This window comes from Neoarthrinium moseri (genome assembly GCF_022829205.1).
Source record: "Neoarthrinium moseri strain CBS 164.80 chromosome Unknown scaffold1_Wmoseri_CBS_16480, whole genome shotgun sequence".
NCBI classification, from domain to species: domain Eukaryota; kingdom Fungi; phylum Ascomycota; class Sordariomycetes; order Amphisphaeriales; family Apiosporaceae; genus Neoarthrinium; species Neoarthrinium moseri.
The window spans coordinates 616,765-636,645 of NW_026055115.1; the positions used below are offsets into that span (position 1 = coordinate 616,765).

Sequence of the window (19,881 nt, forward strand, 5' to 3'; positions counted from 1 at the left end):
TTAAGGGAAGAAAACCCACAGTCACAAAAAGTTTGAGACAACTTTCGGATGACAAATTTGTGGGGAAACTCACCACTAGACCGGCGCCCTTTCGATGCGACGTAAGAGCAATGATCGCAAGAATAACCACTATCCATAGGTCAAGTTTCACCAAAGTACCCGAGGTAGAACGCTGAGAAGTGGTCAGTGATACAGCCGCCTAAAGACCAAGTATTGCATCGATACGTACCACCAGGGATGAGAGCTGCAGCGTACATGACGAGAGTGATTGCGAAGAGGTCTTCTGGTGTCGTTTCATACATGACCTCCTCCCACGAGCCGAGGAGCGCATGTGTACCTTGGATGAGTTGTTTGTCCTCATAGCATTTTACCCCTAGACAAGCGCCAAACTCTCGGAACGCCAGGCGGTAGCTCATGCGCCTGCCCAAGGCCCCAGGCTTTCCTCGCAGAAAGATGTGTTGAGCAATACTGAGGCCATCCTGGGAGAGTTCGCGGGACCATTGCGCGTCACGGTCGAAATGGGAGATCCAGAGACTCATGCCGAGATCTAACATATCAGAGGAAGAATGCAATTCGCCTTCACTAGCTATCATTCCTCGGTATTGGTCCATCTCCTTCTGCAATGTGATATTCTGCTGGCCAAACTTTTTGGCAGTGTTTTCAAGGAGCTGAAATATGGCCAATCCAGTCACGTCATCCAAATGGCCTTTCGAGTTGACCAAGGGCTGGGTCATATCCGTTGAGATCTTCCAAGACATGGTCTCTTGCCCGTTGCGGACCATGATGAACCTTGGGTGTATAGCTCGGGCCAGCTGAACCGCTAGATCGTTGAAGGTGCTGTCTTTGGCGGCAACGGAGAGGCGATTGAGCGCAAACATCCACAACGTCAGGTAATGGTGATACTGGCCGTCGGCATTTGGCCCATATTCATCTGTTTTCCCGATGCGCAGACCTCCTTTCAAGGGTTCCTCGTCGGTCGCTCCAGGAAGACGTGATGTCTCGTCTCTTGTCCTGCCAAGCACGTCGTGCACTGATTGCACGAGTCGCTTCGCGAGACCCAGGTACCGCGGTTCTGCCGTTTCATGGAAGAGCGTCAGAAAGTTAACAACCCCAAATGCGTCAGTCCACAAGTAACGACCTCGATGACCAGCATTCCCAGGCTGGGGAGGGGGCTTCCAAGTTGCCAGATCCTGTTGCGGAATTCTATCAAATTCGCCGTAGACTGCTACCATGGCCTGTCGAAAAGCTTGTAGCTGGTTAGATCCTGAAGCCATGCTGGATGTAAATGTCCTCCGAACGTTGAAACCCTTGGTAGAAAGAATTAGGTCACGAACGCAGGTGCGCCTAAGGATATGCGGGCAACATGGTGTTTCATTCACTGTACTCAGTAGTCTCCTTGTGAGGGGTTGCATGGCGTTGATGCGAACGAAACTATGACATCAGAAATTGAACAGCAGAAGTCACAATCTTTCGAGGTACCGCTAGCATCACATCAGTTCCAGTTGATGCCAGCAATTATCGACGCTAATCGGAATAGGATTGGAAGAAACTTTGGCCAGAAAACAACCCAAGGTTAGCAACGTGACGTGTAGTCACGGGTAGCCTGTGAGTGTCAGTGGCAGGTCTTTTTCAGTCGCAAGAATTGGCAGCAAAATCTTTTGATACACTCCAATGTGATGATTGTGTCTCGCTTGAAGTGATATCACCCAAGGACCAATGGATGGCCACTATTGTTGAGAGCTCTTCCCCCAGTTAGTAAAATACGTCGCCTTTCATCAATAGCCTGGCTGTGCGGTGCAATTCCGCTGAAATGACCTGCCCATTCTCCATTGTCGTCCCAACCTCGACTTTGCCGCTAGGGTGCCCAATCACAACTGATGTTTTTCCTTCCTCCCGATGCCGGATCTGTTCAGCAGCTATAGTTCCAGAGATGTTGGCTGCTGCGCCTAGACACAAAGCAAGTGTCAAAGGTACGGCTTTATGCGCCTGGCCCATGGACAAGGCTAGGCAGCGGATATCGACTGCCGAGCTCCCGGGATCAGGGAAAAGGATTACAATCTTTGGCACGCTCTCGATGCTGGGATCTAAGCCCATCTTCATTGCTCCCGCCCGTCGTATTTCTTCAAGCCGAGCTTTGAGCCTGGCGTCTGCTTCCACAACTTGAGGCGTGAAAGTTCTTGCAAGAGTCTCTGGCTGCGAGATATCAACACCCACATCCTGAAGTCTGACGAAGACGCCAGGGTTTGATACGTCGATTAGGGAAGCAGCGATCTTGCTTCCATCTGATAGTGCCAATTCATCCACGGCTTTACCCGTTGGCAGAGCCTTTCCAGTCTTTGCACCAGCTGGCCTCAGAAAGCTCAGCGTGATTCGCGACTGGGTTCCAGGAACACCTTCCATCTCGAAGTCGCCTCGAGGGCAATATTCAGGTGGCGTGCCTGCAACTCGAAAGCGAGAATGTACCACCTTAGAAGTATTTGTGTTGAAGAATCTCACGGTAGCTTCCTGATATCCAGTTTGGCCGTCTAGTTGGGATATTTTGCCTTCCTTGTCCATAACGAGGCCACTGTCCCAGGCCATGGGCCCAACTGCTGAGGACATGTTCCCACAGTTGCCCGCCATATCCAATGAGCCATCTTTGATCCCAACTTGGACAAAGGTGAAGTCAATATCTGCATCTGGTCGTGATGATGTGGATAAGACGCATATCTTGGATGTAGAAGAGATTCCTCCTCCTAGAAGTTTGTTAGTGATTCTGCCCGAAAGATGTGGTAATTATGTGAGTGCACAGAGATGCCACTGGTGATGAAATCAGGATGCATACCCATGCCGTTGAGCTGTCGACCATAATGATCAGGAGAACCCATAGCCGTAGGTAGAATATTGTGCCACTCGCCTTCCGGAGGCAGGTCTTTACGTTGTATTACCAGCCCATTGGAAGTACCACCTCGGACGAACAAAGCCGGGAAGCTCCTATCCATTCCGTGATGTGGGATATAAGTTCTAGCAGCAGCCCACACGCGATTTGACCGAATCGATCTAATCGCAGGAGGTGGGCATGGAAATCCTACTGGAAAGCCGCGCTTGAGAGGCCGCGATGCCTGCACACGCATCTCTTGACTCCTTGGCTCTTGTCAAGTTCTGACACAAATCTTGAAAAGAAGAACTCGATATGACAATCGGGACGTCGACATCGTATCCTCGAAGCATTTCAGTTGCGTATAGCATATTGCCGAGACTCGGTGACTGGCCGAGCTGTGGAGACCTCACGGCTACACCGCACAGGGTCTAGCGGGTCGCGTCTGGCGTTCAAATCACCTAACCACATGGGTAAAGTTACTTACCCGGAGGTGGTTAGCCCCCCTGCTGGAACCCACCGTAGCTTCTTACGCGTATCACATGTAACCTACTCCGTACCTCAGGTAGGTAGGGGAGCCAAGGGTGAAGTGCTATCAGACCGACGCATACTCCCCGAGGCTGAGGCCACAGCTCACACCTGTCTGCTCTGCATTCCGTTGTCTTCTACATTGAGTCGAGTTGCAATTGTAAGCAATAGTGTGCATCAATAATGGCTCCCGCGCAACGCTTCGTAGGGTACCCGAAAGCCAGAGAAGGACCGGCGACTCCTTACTTAGGAACAGAGGAGAACGTTCCTGTCCTGAGAGGCTGGCTACTGGTCGCTTTTGCCAACCTGTGAAGACCCTGATCCCGTTCTGGACACTCACTAGGCCGTCGCTGACAATTCCGAAGCATCACCCGGTCTTCTTGGCTTGCGAGGACAACATGGAGGGATGCAAACTTTGGAGCTGCGAAAGACATCCCGAGCCTCGATGAGTACGATTATAGGTTCCAGGTAGGGCTACACTTAGAATCCTCACACCTACACTACTAGGCACTGATAGCGAACAGCCTCTCGTGACGCCACTTTCTACAGAAGATCCACCCAGAACACCAGAGATCACAACTGATTTGATGCTGCCGCAACCCAACGACCGTGCTGGCCGTTTTTACTCGGCCGCAGACTATCATGAGCTGTACAAGTCGGGCAAGCTCACGCCGCTGCAAGTAGCGGAGGCTTTGTTCCCTCTGATATCTAGAGGGCAGAATCCACCCGCAAAGTACGAGTCTGCCTGGGCGGTTACGCAACAGGATATTGCCCTTAGGGCTGCGAAGGCATCAACTGAGCGATACGCCAAAGGCCAACCACTCAGTGTCTTGGACGGCGTACCATTCGGAGTCAAGGATGATTTGGACGTTGAAGGCTATGTTTCGCATAAAGGTCTCGCCTATACGGAAAGCCATCCGTTCTTCAGACCTGCAAATAAGACCATTTGGCCTGTGGCACAACTTGAAGCTGCCGGTGCTGTCATGATTAGCACGCTCGCCATGCATGAACTTGGTTCCGATGTCAGCGGTTGCAGTCCTCGATGGGGCACGCCAGTCAACTGGAACAACCCATCTTATTATCCCGGCGCTTCTTCGTCTGGCGCTGGATCAGCCTTGAGCGCTGGATTGGTCCCCATAGCAATCGGGACTGATGCAGGAGGCAGCATTCGTATACCATCCGCGTTCTGTGGACAGTATGGTCTCAAGCCTACCCTTCATCGAACGCACACTATGAAATCCTCGATTTGCGTCATCGGTCCTATGGCTTCAACGGTTGCCGATCTCACCATTGCCTACAGACTGATGTCAGCGTCGAATCCCGACGATGCGACTCAATCCGCATTTGCGCCGTCCATTCCGCCTACTCCAACTGCGAAGAAGTACATTGGCATCTATGACGCCTGGTTTAACCAGGCATCACCCGTGGTTCTGAAAAAGACCAAAGAGGCCGTTGCATATCTCACAGAGAAGCTCGGGTATGAACTCATAGATATTACGATCCCCTATTTGCAGGAAGGCCAGGCAGCGCACAGCGCCTGGGCCCTCGTTGAATCTGTAGATCACCAGCGCACCCGCGCTCCGCCAGGAAGCGGGCTCGATCATATGGCCATGGTCAATCACTGCAATAAGTGCCTTCAGACCATGGGTGCCTTGACCTCCGGCGTGGATATGGTCAAGTGTGGCCAGCTCCGCGAGCTACTGATGGGGCACCTCGCATTCATTTTCAAGAAGTATCCTGGGCTTCTAATCCTTACACCGACGGTCCCAGATGCTGGATGGAAAATCCATCCAGGCGACCAAGCTTATGGGTTCATTGATGGACCCATGACGTTCCGCACCATGATGTATATCTGGCTTGCAAATTCGACTGGCTGCCCTGCTGTGACAGCGCCTATCGGGTATGCTGACCCAGAGGTAGGGGAAGGAAAGCTACCGGTAGGGCTGATGGCCACCGGCGAATGGGGTGCTGAAGAGCAATTGCTGGCCTTTGCCAAGGATGCAGAATCCTACCTTAACGAGGCATTGGACGGCGGCCGGAGTAGATCCAAGGACTGGGCCGATATCATCGGGTTAGCGAGCGGTAGTGTCACCGCCCAAGCCGAATAAGACGGCTGAGTCTGCTCCTTTGTATCATACACCCGGTCATGAGATAATATCGGCAAAAACTTATTTCTCGTTTGCATTCAAGCTCTTAGCCTATAAGCCTACACAAGTCACGGTACATTGCTGGATGAACGCCATCGTCTCGTTTTTATTGCAGCCCGCTTTGGCAAGTGTTACGTATCTACAGGGCTGCAGCGTTCTTAAAGAAGTAGAATTACGTCAACAGACCGAAGAACCTCAGCATGTTCTGCTCGTTGACTGGCGCGGTATGTCCTACTCCTTGGCCAAAGTATCCGACCACTTGACTTCCATCGCCGTATAGAATCTGCGTGTACGCTGAGCTCGGTACGCCGGTGTTGTTCTTCGTGTTCTGCAAACCCCAAACGGTACCCCACTGCTTCAGTGCCTCATAGCCGGCCTGTGGGTAGACCAGGTTGTCTGCAAGCCCGTGCCAGATCTGCATACGCGGGTATTTGCCGGTGTAGCCCGGATAAGAGTTGTGAACGAAGTTTGCCCACTCGGCACCGGTGTGCGTCAAACCTCGCGCACAGGTCTGATTTGAGCCGAACGGGGTGCTGGTTGCGCTGCCGTAGAAACAGGCGTGTGCGACGCCGCTATACGCCGACCCGGCCGCGAATACATCTGGGTATGAACCGGCCATAACGTTGGTCATCATCGCGCCTGATGAACTGCCCATGACAAAGACCTTGGATGCATCCCCGGAGTATTTGTTGAGGGTGTAGTTTACCATGCTAACAATACCAGCCGCATCACCACCGCCGTTGTGCCTCAACGATGCAGAGTTGTTCACATCCCAGCAGTTTGAATTATGAGGCGTGCCGGGGTAAATCAAAATGAAACCTCCTGAATCAGCATATGATGGTAGCTTGGTACCAGAATACCATTGTGGTCCTGTCCCGCCACAGGGGTGAAGCTTGAGGTTTAAAGAAATCAGTCTAATCAAGTTGGAAATCTCTCCAAGTCATATTCAACTTACAGCGACGATAATTGCTGGCTTAGTAGCAACCTTGTCAGGTACGTATATGTACATATTAATACTTGTCGGATTGCTACCAAAACTTGTTACTTGCTGCAGCGAAGCGGCTGACGTCAAAGACGCCGCCGCGAGGAGGAGGAAACTTGGAATCTTCATCTTGCGGTCTCGATGCTTGAAAGGACTAAGCCATGATGTTTGATACTAGGACTGTCTCTTGCCCCCTTTTATATCCTCAACATTACGGTTTCTCGACTCAAACAGCTTCCGCCAATGAACCTCTTGCATTTCTATCCATATACTCACGGGATGTCCAGGTTTGTGCTTTTCCTAGAAGAGGCTTTACCATTACGTTGGATTGCATAGTAATCTCCGAGTTTTGATTGACCAGATTGGGTAAGCACTTCTTAGCCGACGGGGTAAAGACGACGCCCAGCCGACGGCAGCGTAACACGGCACCCAAAAAGTCACGTGAAAGAGGTGCCGGGAAACAATAAATGAACACAGCTGCGTTGCCTGCATCAAGGAACATCTTAAGTGCGCTTGATATTCTATATTAAATGTGTAATCCTGTGTTCCGGCCCGTTCTGGATATGTGGCCCCGATAGCCTCCAGGACTGCACAAGCCCGTTTGGGGGCCTTAATGGCCAAGACTGGGCCAAGACTGCAGGCAGGCTCGATTTCGCGCTAAAAGCTCCAAATTCCAGCAAACTCGCAAGAAAAGCATGAAAAGGTATTCGGAAGGTTACTGTTGAACACCTCCGGCGATCAAATTTGATCGCCGAACGAATGCGCGGGGCGGGAAATCGCAACGAGACTGGGGATTGTACTATAGGCGGAAAATAACACGGAGACTAGAACAAACACTATGCGGAAGGTGGCAGTTCTCCGCATACCCCGACCGCTGCTCAATTGACTTAACCGCTTTATAGTGAACTCCGGCGTCACCGCAGCGTCCAATAAGATAATTACGACTTGGCAAGCGAGCCGTCTTGATCAATATAGCACTGCCGACCTTCATTGCCGGCTGCAGAATATACATAGGCCGTTTGGACATCAGGGGATCGGCCTCACAAGCTGTCGCTTATAGTCAGAAGACATCGATTATTACTTAATGGGGGACCCACGTTCGGGAATAACATCAATCCAGGAGAGCAAAGGGAAGAAACCGCCACGATGAAGAGAATTTCCAGTGCAGCCGTCGCCGTGCTCCTGGGAGCACATCAAGTGTTCGCCGGGCCAGTCGCCGCAGGCCCGCTGGCGCTGCGACAATCAGGAACTTTCGTTCCTAAGCCTGGTTACTTTCCCGAGAAGGGTGATGACACTATTGCTGGGGGGATCTTCTGCATCTCCCTCAGCGACCTGGCGACGTACCTCCAGCGAACAGGTAACAACCCAGGAGCAACAGGTTCGGAGTCTCCAAAGGGAGCTGGTGCAGTTACTTCTGGTTCTGGGCCTTATCCGGCGGCGATGGTGAGCGATTCCAGCCTTCCGAATCACACGATTTACGCACCCAAGTCACCACCGGCCAACATCACCTTGCCCTTCATTTCGTGGGGCAACGGCGGTTGCGCGCCGAGCAGCTCATCGTACCGCAACATGCTTACCGAGATTGCGTCGTATGGATACGTGATTGCTGCAGACGGCCCGGCAACTGGCTCGGGATCTGGACAGACTAAGGTGCAAGATCAGCGTGACAGTCTCGACTGGGCCATGAAAGGTGGAGCAAGCAAGTATGGTAATATCAACCTTGAAAATATCACCACGGCCGGACATAGTTGCGGTGGTCTTGAGGCTATGAGTACCGCCTATCATGACACACGCGTGAAGAGGATCATGATGTTTGATATCGCAATTTTCCAAGACGACAGACGATATCTCCTGCAAGAAATTAAAGTGCCTGTCGCTTGGTTTGTAGGTGGGCCGAAAGACATGGGCTACCCTAATGTGAGTCTATTAATCGCAATGGGGATGGAACAAATAGCTGACAATATTTGAAGGCAGAGAAAGATTATGCCCTCCTGAATGCAGGCCTCCCTGCGTACAAGGCGTCTCTGGATACAGGTATGATGTTGAAATCGGGTTTTCAATGTGAGGGTGGCATGTGCTAACGAATGGCTGTGTAGGCCATGGCGGTACCTATGGCGCAACCAACGGCGGAAAGTTTGGGAAAGCAGCGGTAGCGTATCTTCAATGGCAGTATCGCAATGATGCCAAGTCAAAAGCCGTACTGCTGGATCCGGCGTCGCAAGGCAGTCTGGTCTCAGACCATTGGAACGTGAGTTTACAGCTAGTATCTACATTACCTCGTAACAAGTCCGCTGACATTACTCAAGGTTACTTATAAGAATTGGACGTGAGCCATGAGCAGGAGGCGAGTTTAAGAACGGGAACATAAGGTCATTCATGAACTTACCATTCAATGTGTAACATATTGCTACCTCACTGAGTAACTGGCAGTCAAGTAGCTGTCCACTACGAGAGTGTTAAAACTATTCCCCGATTTCACTAATCGGCCGAGGGCATCTTGGACTCAGCTGGCTTCGAAGTCTTTTGACCATCTTGGCGCTGTTGACATGGATATTGAGAATCCTGGATCAAGGAATCCAGTAATGCACGTTGCCTCCACACGCTGCGTATTATTTTGATGTTTGCTGGGCGCGTATCATACAGTACCTGGCATACCACTCCTAACAGAACGCTCAAATCAGGTTCAGCTTTTGCAATAGGGAAAAAGCGAACTTCCGTGCCGGCTTCCATAGATGGTTCTTTCCATCAAAATGTACGTAAGCCGCACCAACCGCCAGGCCCGCCAGATGAGCTGTATGGGCCCACCGCAGGAATGGGATTCCAAAAACCATCCCGTAGGCCTCAAAAGCTGCGATCCATCCCAATGCCTCTTGCGCTGGGAGCGAACCAGGCAGCAGTATAATGCCAATGCGAGAATCCGGATTCGACATTCCGAACACCCCTATAAACGCCATGATGGCTCCGCTAGCCCCGAGACTGGCCCCAAACCGACGCCTTGGAAAGACAGTCTCTAGATGCTGCGCCAAGCTAGTGACCACACCAGATGAAAGATAGAAGGCGGCCAAATGGCTGCCGCTGCCCTCAAACGTGCGACTGTAGGCCACATCCCCTCCGAAATTGTACAGACATGCCATGTTGAAAAAGAGGTGCAGGCCTGACGCGTGTCCAAATACGGACGTGAGCATGGTATAATTACGTCCTACGACAGGTACGTGATGGAAGAATGAGAAATGTGTCGACGTCAGCCGCTGAGAGAGCCATATGGATGAGTTCAAGGCAATGTTGCCCACGATCATTTTCTCTGCTTCAGGGAGGCCCTTCCATAGGCTCAACACATCAGCAGGTGAACCATAAGAGACCTGCGAAAGCGTTCGGCCCCTGTGGCCCCTGTGGTCCGCTTTTGGAAGCTGGTCGTAGGAATCTAACGTGCGTCGAGTGCCCCAGCCATGTTGGGTCGAGAAAGATTTGGCATCCCCCTTGACCTCATAGGCTGCACAGGCGATGTATATGGTGCTCACGGCGGCGAGAGACCACAAAACCGGGCGCACGATCCGGACAGGAGGCAGCTCGTGTTCATACCCATGCTGTGTTGAAAACCTGCATCTTGGATTGCGGGCTGCTCGGGATGCGATGCGGGGTAGAGCACGACGCCCAAGCTGAGGACGGAGCATCGCGTAAATCACGGCCAGGTCAATGCCGTTTGGGCATCGTTCATATGACAGAGAGATGGATCAGTCTGTCGAGGCTGGAGGCAATGTTACAAACCAAGTAAGCGAGTGCCGGCAAGGCGCGGCTGGCCTCCCACAAACCGCCCCTGCAGTGTGGCTCTGTGGCGGTGTCACCAAAGTCTGTGCCGATTTAACGCCCCTAGAGCCAGCACACCAGTCGTCTTGAATGCATCTCTCAATGACACCAATGTAACTCCTCTTGACTTCGACCGAATTATTCTTAATGATCGGAAATATACGAGCAAGGGGCCGCCATGTTGTCCCCCAGACTCCTTGTCCGATCTCAAGTCCCGAAGTTTACATTCGTCCTGCTTGCTGTTGACTGGCCAGGCAAAGGTCGAGGTCTTAAGTTAGCTAGCTACTCCACCCAGCTAAGCGTCATCACAACTACTTGAAGCACCTCCATAGCGACAAAGCTAATCAACACGGAACGAAGACAAACTAACTACTATCGTGTTCAAAGCTAATGCAGCTATACGCGCAATCTGTCGATTCCCTCACGTCGATCCCGCCCTCTGACAGCTGCGGGCCAAGACTATGCGAACCGGTCGATGCTCCATTCGGCAGTTATGAATAAAGCTGTCGGGTCTCAACCGGGTTAGCTTGGCTTTATGCCGCTCCTCTTTGGTCCAACAACCTGGGTCACTGATCCAACTTGAGACTCTACACGTTTGATCCCCTAGCCGCAACATCAGCACAGCTGGCGTGAGTGTGGGAGCACCGCATATGGGGGTCAACGAATGGGCACTGTCCTTGAACAGAGTCCTTGGTGCTCAGCACCACGCAGCCAGTTTTATGGATGGATCATCGTGGGACGCTTGAGTTAAGCTACCTTTTCCCTTCTTCCACCTGTTGCTCGTGTCCATCTCCAGCACAGCTGTTGGCAATGTTCTAAGCAGAATAGCCTCTCGTTAGCACACCACATTCGTTTCTTCTTCACTCATTTTATTCATTTCTCAATGCCGGTCATTTCACTTGTTGTTTTGCTGCTGGGACTGGCCTCCTTCGCACTGGCGAAAGTCCAATACCTAGGCGTCGCCATCGCCGGAGAAGACTTCGGGTGTCAGATCGACGGCTCATGTCCAACCTTATCAGTCCAGTTTGCTGGAGATGCTACTGATCAGATGAAACATTTCGTTGGTGAGGGCCTCAATATGATAAGGATCCGTACGTGTTATTGCTCGCAACCCGCGTATGCCTCAAGCTAATGTGCGTAGCAACATCATGGCAGTTCTTAGTCAACAACCAATTAGGTTCAACGCTCAACGCCAACAACCTGGCGAAATACGATCAGTTGATGCAGGCATGCTTAGACACCGGCGCTCACTGCATGATTGACATACACAACTTTGCTCGCTGGAACGGAGGAATTATTGGACAGGGCGGTCCAACGGACGACCAGTTTACCAGCCTTTGGACCCAGCTCGCAACAAAGTACGCAGCGAACGACAACGTTGTATTTGAGCTCATGAACGAGCCACATGATCTCGACATCGGCATCTGGACACAGACGTGCCAGAAAGTGGTCACTGCGATCAGAAATGCCGGCGCTGTTAACCAGATGATTCTTCTCCCGGGAACCAACTTCGATAGTGCGGCAACCCTAGTTTCGAGCGGCTCGGCGGCTGCTCTTCTAGGCATTACGAATCCTGACGGAACCACCAACGGCCTTGTCCTGGACATACACAAGTACCTTGACGAGGATAATTCAGGAACCCATGCAGAATGTGTTACCGACAACGTGGCAGCGTTCACGGAAGTGGCCCAGTTCTTGAGAGACAGCGGCAGACAAGGTCTGATCAGCGAAAGCGGTGCCTCAAGCGCGAGTTCCTGCTTCACGAACTTTTGCTCACAGAATGCATTCATCAATAAGAATTCAGATGTCTTTCTTGGCTTCGTTGCTTGGGCCGCCGGAAGTTTCTCGACGTCGTACGTCTTGAGCTTGACACCTTCAAAGAACAATGGGCAGTACGTGGACAATAATCTCATGACCCAGTGTGTTATTGCCCCTTGGGTCAACTCGAATGGAACCGCTTTCACATCGCCAACTTCCCGCGCCCCGTCATCGACCGCTTTCTCATCACCAACGTCCCAAGCCCCACCGTCAACGCCTTCCACCGAGTCTAGTATTATTGCATCCATGGTCGTCTCAGGGACGAGCATTGTCGAACCCTCCACGTGGAGTTTGATGACATTGACGACACTGATGATGGCTACGGGGACCCCGACAGCCGCTGCAACGAAGGCTCTCACTGCTGCAGATTCTCCCCTCTCTACTACGACAAGCGGGCAGGTTGCAACCAGCTCCAGCACAGCGAGCTCAGACTCGGGCTTTGCGCCGGCAACGTCTACCGCTGCTGCTATCTCTACAGTCCCTTCTGAGAAACTGTTGCTATACGGGATTTTAGCCTTGGTACTTCTGTGGTAAATGAACATGAAAACAGCAGTTTGGACTAAGCAACAAGAGGTTGTACCTGATGACAAAATCGAGCTCGGCACGGAGACTGAGGTAGTCAGCTTTCCTGCTCTCCGCAGGAACACGATCAGGTTTTCATGAGGTCTCCTAACGCATTTGTATTGATGATGTGATACCCAAATAGATGTATATTGGCTTTGTGCAAACTTGGTGTACGGGCCTTTTTGATCTCGATTTGCAGTGATTCAGTATTTCAAATTGGTGATCGCGAGCCATATACTCCCACGAATCAAAAGGGACGTGATCATGAAAAAGAAAAAAGAAGTCAGCAGTACATGTCCAAGCCACAAGAAAGTAGGTATCAAGCTACCCTTCCGAGCCTCGCCGTGCTGCAGTAGTGGTTACGTCCTGCTATGCCCTGCAGGGAGACCTGCTGGTTGTTTAAACATCTGAGGTTACCAATCATACCCTAATCGCAGCTTGTACTCTCACCTATCGCCATGGCTTGCTGAGATATTATTGTCATGTGTGTGTTGACATTAGTTTTACCTTCAAACCTCAACGACTGCGAATGCTCTTTCTTAGTTGAATTAACTTGCCATGCGATTTATTTTCAGAGCCTGCATGGGAAGGAGCGGAAGTGAGGAGGAGGGGGAGGGAGACGAAGAAGAAAAGAAACCCAAGCAAGAAGAGGATACTGGAGGCATCACCTTCAATACATACTTGCCTCGAGACTGTCTGATGATAGATGTGTAGTCTTGAGCTTCCAGTGACTTCGTGCTAGGAGGCGTGCAGCATGCACGCTAGCTGTGGCCTGGATACCTCCTAGTGGTCAGGATCATAAGGCAGGGTACTTATTACTTTATCTAGATACCTATATAGGTGTTTATGTAGTAATGTGCGCCACAGCCATAACAATAGGTAGACGGATGTGTCAATTGCTACTGTGTTTCTATAATTGACAACAACAATTAGCCGTTCAGCTGATCAACGGTTGTCGTCAGACAATACCACTTGGAGCTGTCGCCGCAACCGGATATCTGTACGCAACACACCGCCCACTATACAGCTCCACGTCCCCCCTGAAATAATGGCCGCGGAGCTATAATTTATCAACGATACTGTTCTAGAAAGCGAGGTGGATGAAGCGAGTGACTAATAGTCTACGTACATTGCCCACTCTGCTCGTGCCCGACCACACTGTATATCGAACTCTCGTGTAATCGCGAGCAGTAAAACATGACATTGTCTGCCGAACAGATATACTACCAGCGGGGATAGCTCAGTTGGGAGAGCGCCAGACTGAAGTCACACTTCCGTCTCGATATCTGGAGGTCAGGTGTTCGATCCACCTTCACCGCAAGCATTGTGTCATCTGTAAAAGATGAATGAAGACGCCCTCCGACAATCTTTTTGCTGGCCATCCATGTCTCCCATTTGGGCTTCATATGTTACGACTGCGATCAAACGGACGTATACAAAGGTACTCCCTTGTCGCGCGTCTAAACTCAGACGTGGTGGGAACAGCCGTGGCCATAACACTGCCCCAGGTGCCACGACGATATCCACATGCAAGAGAGTACCATCGTGACTTGTTCTGTGTCTGAACCACCTAAGATGGGATTCGTCAGAGTTTCAACTCAAAGCCTCAACTGAAATCCAAAGGCTGAATTGTCGGAGTCTCCAAGGGTGACTGACCTCAGTGACTCTCGGTATGTGCCACAGTATCATCCGCTGAGTCTTGTCTCTTGCAGCTGAGGCCACATCAAAGGAACACTGTTCCGGGAAGCGGTGGTGTCCAATCATATCTAGGCGAGTAACGAATCATGATGAATCGTCGCTGTCGCAATATGTTTCGGGACGATAGTCGAGAGCTGCGAATGCAGACGTCGTGTATTCATCTCCGGGTCATGTAACTTGCGACGTAGATTATGTCAACCCAGGTTTATATCTGCCTAGAACCTATCGATTGAAGATATGGGGCTACAACCGAGTTCCGCTGCGCAACCTCCTCTGTCTTCCATTATTAGTGGCAGCTGTCTTGGGAATGTTGGTCGTACTCCGTGTGTTAAGTGCTGGCCATCGGATGCTTCAGCCGCCGCACCTCAGCAACGTATGCCTTCTCGGGCCCAATATGTGCCTTCCACGGGAAAACAGAAGGCGACGGCCAATGGACGGCGCTTTCAGGTGCACATAGAGAGGTCGAGAAAAGAATGCCTTGGCTGGAGAAGCAGAAAGCCGTGGGCTCGACTCGATGGCGCTAGCCCGGACAGGGATTAGACCGTGTGGCGCGCAGTGGCAGAGAGTGCCTCCCAGCCCACGTTGACTTTAGTTCGAGCTCGTTGACAGGGGCCTGTGGATTTTTGAGATGCTGAGATGCCAGGCCTTCAGCCTCATCCAAGCTCCCCATCGTGTACAAAGGCATCTCAAGCCTCGCGTCTCATCATCGTGCACCACGGCGCATCGCATCACAATTGCTCAGGGTGTCGCTTCCATCACCCCGCGGTGGTCGAGCACTTGGAAATGACTGCTGGGTTTTGACCAAGACCACCGACCTTTGCTTCCTCACTTCCTACTTCCTAACTCCTACCTACCTACCTCGGCTGCCTGCCACCTCGAGCCACTCCGCGCGTCGCAACCGACGTGCCCGCCCAACCATTGTCACTACCGGTCGACAACCCCCAACATGGCGGCTGTTCACAACGGTCACATCAATGGCGGTGGTGCCAACGGCGCCTACGTCAGCAAGCGCTTCTCCGACATCCCTCAGAACCTCGATGTGCCCTTCTCCGGCGACCAGGAGGATGAGGTCGTGGAACTCAACCTCGAGGAACTGGGCGACGACCCGACCGAGCTGTGTACCCTATTCGAGAACGAGCACGTTGCCCGCACCTACTGGATGACGGTGGCCATCGCCTATGCCAAACAGAACAACATCGACCATGCCATTGAGATGCTCATCCGCGGCGGCAGCGCCATGGCCACCAACAACCCCAAGGAGAAGCTGAGCATGGTTTGCGGTCTTTGCTGGATGTACCTCTGGAAGAGTCGCGAGGCACCGCGTGTTCCCTCTGATGGCGCCCTGGCCTCCGAGACCAAGACCAAGGAGTACTATCTGAACCAGGCGACCCAGTCCCTCAATGAAGCTCTCCGCATCAACCCGGCCTTCCCTCCGCTGTTCCTCGCGCGCGGCGTCATCTACCTTCTCCGGGCTTCCCTCGTGTCGCCATCCAAGGCCGCGGGCCCCAGCAGCATCGATCCCGAGAAGGCAGATCTTCTACGTAATGCGCTGAAGTGCTTCGAGGATGCGATTCGCGTGTCCCATGGCAAGAACGTGCTGGCCCTGATGGGCAAGGCAAGAGCGTTATTCTCTCTAGGGAAATATCCCGAAGCCTGCTCGCTATACCAGGACGTCCTGCGCAAGATGCCAGATATGGTCGATCCAGATCCCCGCATTGGTATCGGAGCTTGTTTCTGGCAGCTCGGCTTCAAAGATGACGCCAAGCAGGCCTGGGAGCGAAGTTTGGAGCTCAATCCCGAGTCCAAAATTGCCAACATCCTGCTCGGCCTCTACTACCTCGACTCCAGCGCAAAGGTGCCAACAAATAGCCCCGACTTCATCCGTCTTTACAAGAAGGCCATGACCGAGTTTACACAAAAGTCTTTCAAGATGGACAAGAACCAGCCGCTGACTTGCGCTACTTTTGCCGGTTATTTCTTATCCCGAAAGCAGTTGTCAAATGTTGAGTCACTTGCCAACAAGGCCCTTCAATATACCGATGTCAACAACGTCGCCAGTGACAGTTGGTACCTACTTGCGCGGAAGGAGCATGTCGAGGGCAACGTCGAGAAAGCCACCGACTACTACCGCCGTGCCGACGAGGCTAGAGGAGGCATCGACAGAGGATATCTTCCCGCTAAATTTGGTGTTGCACAGCTGTCCGTGTTGAACAATGATCTTGGCGAGGCCAAGCTACGCCTAGAGAAGATGATCCAACAGTCCAAGAACTATGAAGCAATGGTTCTTCTCGGTACCCTGTATGCCGAGGAAGTTTTCATGAACCAGTATGCCGCCGTCAAGGAGGACAAGACCACGGAAATGGCCAAGGCTATTCAGTACCTCGAAAACGTTCGTGCAATCTGGAAGGACCCGAAGAAGAGCCAGCTGCCGGATGCCTCGGTGCTACTGAACCTTGCTCGATTGTACGAGAATGACCAGCCCGCAAAGGCTCTTGAGTGCCTACAGCAGGTGGAGCAGCTTGAACTAGACCGAATACCACCCTCTGGCCGCCCATCAGATGCCGAGGATGAATCGGCTATGCGCAGTGCCCTACGCAAGAATCTTCCGCCCCAACTTCTTAACAATATCGGGTGTTTTTACTCGCAAGCTGAAAAGCATAGCACTGCGAGCGAGATGTTCGAGGCCGCATTGGGAGCCTGCATGCAAATCGGGGAGAAGGACCAAGACATGGACACCGATGCATTGGTTACCACCATCAGTTTCAACCTTGGCCGGAGCTACGAGGCTCAAGGCCTCACGGACGGGGCAGTCGAGGTGTATGAACGATTGACCGCGCGACACAGCGATTACACTGATGCCCAGGCTCGACTTGCTTACATCAAGCTGCGCCGAAACCCTAACAAGGAGGGCCCCGACGCTGTTGCCAAGCTCTACCAGGAGAGCCCATCCGACCTAGATGTTAGAGCCCTCTATGGTTGGTATTTGGGCAAGGTTCAGTCTAGGAAACGACCTGCCAATGTGAACGAGGACCCAGAGCTGCGACACTACAAGCACACCCTCCAACAGTATGACAAGCACGATCGATACGCGTTGGTAGGCATGGGCAATCTTTACATGATGGCGGCCCGCGAGATGCGCCGAGAGACGGACCACGAGAAGCAGAAACGATCTGCCATGTACAGCCGCGCTGTGGAGTTCTTCGAGAAAGCCCTGCAGCTAGACCCTAAGAACGCTTACGCTGCGCAAGGTATTGCAATCTCTCTTATCGAGGACAAGAAGGACTTGAAGTCTGCATTGCCGATCTTCCTCAAGATCCGCGACACAGTGAAAGATTCCCTCGTCTTCGTCAACCTGGGCCATATCTACGCCGAACTCCGTCAATTCTCGAAAGCCATTGAGAGCTACGAGATTGCATTGTCAAAGGAAAGCAAGACTAATGATACGGGCATCTTGGCATGCCTCGGGCGAACTTGGTTAAACAAGGCGAGACATGAAAAGGACATGGACGCCTACAGGACTGCCCTCGATTATGCCAAAAAGGTAAAGAATTTGTCCTATCCACGAAATGACGTCGCTGACCAGTATGATTAGGCCTTGGAAATTGCTCCAGATCAGGTCCATTTCAAGTTCAACGTTGCATTTGTGCAAATTCAGCAGGTGCAAGCAATCTCCAATGTCCCTGAAGCACAACGGACATCTTTCCAGTTGCAGGATGCTCTGGAGGAGTTGGAGGCAGCCATCAAATCTCTTGAGGAGATTGCTGCTCACCCTCAGCCTCCTTATCCCAAGTCAGACCTGGAACAGCGAGCGAGCTTTGCAAAGACGCAGCGCAACCAGCTCTCCAGGAAGATTGAGGAGCAGAAAGAGTACGAGGAGAAAAACAAAGAGAAGCTACAGGCAGCAATGGAGATGCGCCAAGCAGAGATGAAGCGTCGCGAAGAGCAGCGTGAAAAGGCTTTAGCCATCGAACGTGAACGTCAAGAAAAGATTCGCAAGCAGCGTGAAGAGATTGCTGCCAAGGATGCCGAACTGACGAAGCAGCGTATCGAGGAGGAGAAGGCTCGCCAGGAAGCCGAGATGACCACTGACAGTGAGACTGGCGAAAAGGTGAAGCGGAAGAAGAAGAGCAGACCGAGGGTTGAAGGCAAGCCCAAGAGTCGCCCCAGAAAGAAGAAGGGTGAGGACGACGATGAGTCTGGCTCAGAAGAGGAGCAGCCCAAGAAGAAGCGCCGTCTCACCAAGAAAGAGACCAAACCAAGCGGCAAGTACAAGTCAGCCGAAATCATTGTCGACAGCGACGAATCGGACAACGATGATGCCTTGGAGCGAGCTGAGCGCGCCATCGGCAGCGATTCGGGTCGCTCTGATGCTGGCGACCGATCAAAGGCTGGCAGTGACGACGAGGATCGCATGGAGGTCGATAACGGTGCTGGTGGAGTGGACGAGGACGAGGAGGCAGCAGGCACTTCCAGACGCCGTGCCCGGCAACGTGGGAGAGTCCTCGATGACAGTGACGAGGACGAGGATGACGGAGGCGCAGAGCCTGGCGCCGATAAGTCTGGAGCAGAAGATGAAGAGGCACCGGCCGTAGACACTAGCATGGCCGATGCTGCCGACGATGACGACGAGGAGTAGAGTCGTCAGTTGTACCATCTCCATCCAAGCTTTGCATGATTACGGGCGTTGTGGTCAAGGAATGGATATCAAGAAGACCTCGGTCGGCAGGGTTCAGTTAGTATTCCACAAATGCTATCAAAGTTGACTGTATACACTATAGACCGTGATAACGGTAGAGTTGAAAATACCTTGATAAGAGAAAGATATCATATCAAGAAATCGTATGCCATTATATATCGAGTGACAGAACCCCATACCGTGTGATTTGGACATTATTGCAATCAAGCACACCATCCCACTCGCCACCCTCAACCATTAAACCTTCGAAAGAGTCCAGCAATACCTCCCTTGTGTACCACGTCTAGCAGTGCTAAGCCTACACGTTCCACACGTCACCATAACCCATGACTCCCAGTGTTCGTGGAGATTGCGCTAATCATTGTTTGTTCACGCATTGGGTTCCTCCGCCGCTCGAGTCGCTGCACGTCTGGTTCTTCTTGTAGTCGCACTCGCCGCTGCGCACGAGCTTGTTGTCGTGGCATTGTCCATATATGAGGTGGTTCCTGTGTGTTTCGATAGTCAGCCACCTCCTGAACCCATCACGGAGGGGAGGACCCGGGCACATAACGCTCAGAGCCATTAGAGGAGACGAAGTCTTGAAGGAAAGGCAGAGATGCCGGGTGCCCGATAGCTAGCGAAACGAACTCACCAGCACCAGTCCAAGTCTTTGGCTTTGCCGTCGCAGTAAACGCCCTCGATCGGCCCCGCGAGGCTGAGCAGCACGAGAAGGGGGACGAGGGGCTTCATCGCAGGTTCGCAAGTACCAATTTTGATCCTTTGAACCGCGCTCTTCCAACTTCGTAGT

The 19,881-nt window shown here is 52.2% G+C and overlaps 8 protein-coding genes across 8 annotated transcripts; 4 read left to right on the plus strand and 4 right to left on the minus strand.

Annotated features, from left to right (window-relative positions):
* Positions 1 to 140: 140 nt before the first annotated feature.
* Positions 141 to 1,274, minus strand: JN550_000179 (uncharacterized protein; the record flags this gene model as incomplete). Its single annotated transcript, XM_049313026.1, has 2 exons — positions 141 to 172; positions 230 to 1,274. 2 exons carry the CDS (start codon positions 1,272 to 1,274, stop codon positions 141 to 143), a joined length of 1,077 nt encoding a protein of 358 aa, XP_049177468.1.
* A 478-nt stretch (positions 1,275 to 1,752) lies between these two features.
* JN550_000180 (uncharacterized protein) lies at positions 1,753 to 2,981 on the minus strand (the record flags this gene model as incomplete). Its single annotated transcript, XM_049313037.1, has 2 exons — positions 1,753 to 2,735; positions 2,825 to 2,981. The coding sequence occupies 2 exons, from the start codon at positions 2,979 to 2,981 to the stop codon at positions 1,753 to 1,755; spliced, it is 1,140 nt and encodes a 379-aa protein (XP_049177469.1).
* A 587-nt stretch (positions 2,982 to 3,568) lies between these two features.
* Positions 3,569 to 5,493, plus strand: JN550_000181 (uncharacterized protein; the record flags this gene model as incomplete). The annotated part of the gene is made up of 3 exons (XM_049313048.1): positions 3,569 to 3,693; positions 3,751 to 3,853; positions 3,910 to 5,493. The coding sequence occupies 3 exons, from the start codon at positions 3,569 to 3,571 to the stop codon at positions 5,491 to 5,493; spliced, it is 1,812 nt and encodes a 603-aa protein (XP_049177470.1).
* Positions 5,494 to 5,704: 211 nt separating this feature from the next.
* On the minus strand, positions 5,705 to 6,643 carry JN550_000182 (uncharacterized protein; the record flags this gene model as incomplete). The annotated part of the gene is made up of 2 exons (XM_049313059.1): positions 5,705 to 6,424; positions 6,488 to 6,643. 2 exons carry the CDS (start codon positions 6,641 to 6,643, stop codon positions 5,705 to 5,707), a joined length of 876 nt encoding a protein of 291 aa, XP_049177471.1.
* A 1,017-nt stretch (positions 6,644 to 7,660) lies between these two features.
* Positions 7,661 to 8,844, plus strand: JN550_000183 (uncharacterized protein; the record flags this gene model as incomplete). Its single annotated transcript, XM_049313069.1, has 4 exons — positions 7,661 to 8,431; positions 8,485 to 8,548; positions 8,611 to 8,762; positions 8,821 to 8,844. 4 exons carry the CDS (start codon positions 7,661 to 7,663, stop codon positions 8,842 to 8,844), a joined length of 1,011 nt encoding a protein of 336 aa, XP_049177472.1.
* Positions 8,845 to 9,186: 342 nt separating this feature from the next.
* JN550_000184 (uncharacterized protein) lies at positions 9,187 to 10,185 on the minus strand (the record flags this gene model as incomplete). Its single annotated transcript, XM_049313080.1, has 1 exon — positions 9,187 to 10,185. The coding sequence occupies one exon, from the start codon at positions 10,183 to 10,185 to the stop codon at positions 9,187 to 9,189; it is 999 nt and encodes a 332-aa protein (XP_049177473.1).
* Positions 10,186 to 11,201: 1,016 nt separating this feature from the next.
* On the plus strand, positions 11,202 to 12,670 carry JN550_000185 (uncharacterized protein; the record flags this gene model as incomplete). The annotated part of the gene is made up of 2 exons (XM_049313091.1): positions 11,202 to 11,409; positions 11,460 to 12,670. The coding sequence occupies 2 exons, from the start codon at positions 11,202 to 11,204 to the stop codon at positions 12,668 to 12,670; spliced, it is 1,419 nt and encodes a 472-aa protein (XP_049177474.1).
* A 2,674-nt stretch (positions 12,671 to 15,344) lies between these two features.
* JN550_000186 (uncharacterized protein) lies at positions 15,345 to 19,034 on the plus strand (the record flags this gene model as incomplete). Its single annotated transcript, XM_049313102.1, has 2 exons — positions 15,345 to 17,939; positions 17,991 to 19,034. The coding sequence occupies 2 exons, from the start codon at positions 15,345 to 15,347 to the stop codon at positions 19,032 to 19,034; spliced, it is 3,639 nt and encodes a 1,212-aa protein (XP_049177475.1).
* Between the last annotated feature and the right edge of the window lie 847 nt (positions 19,035 to 19,881).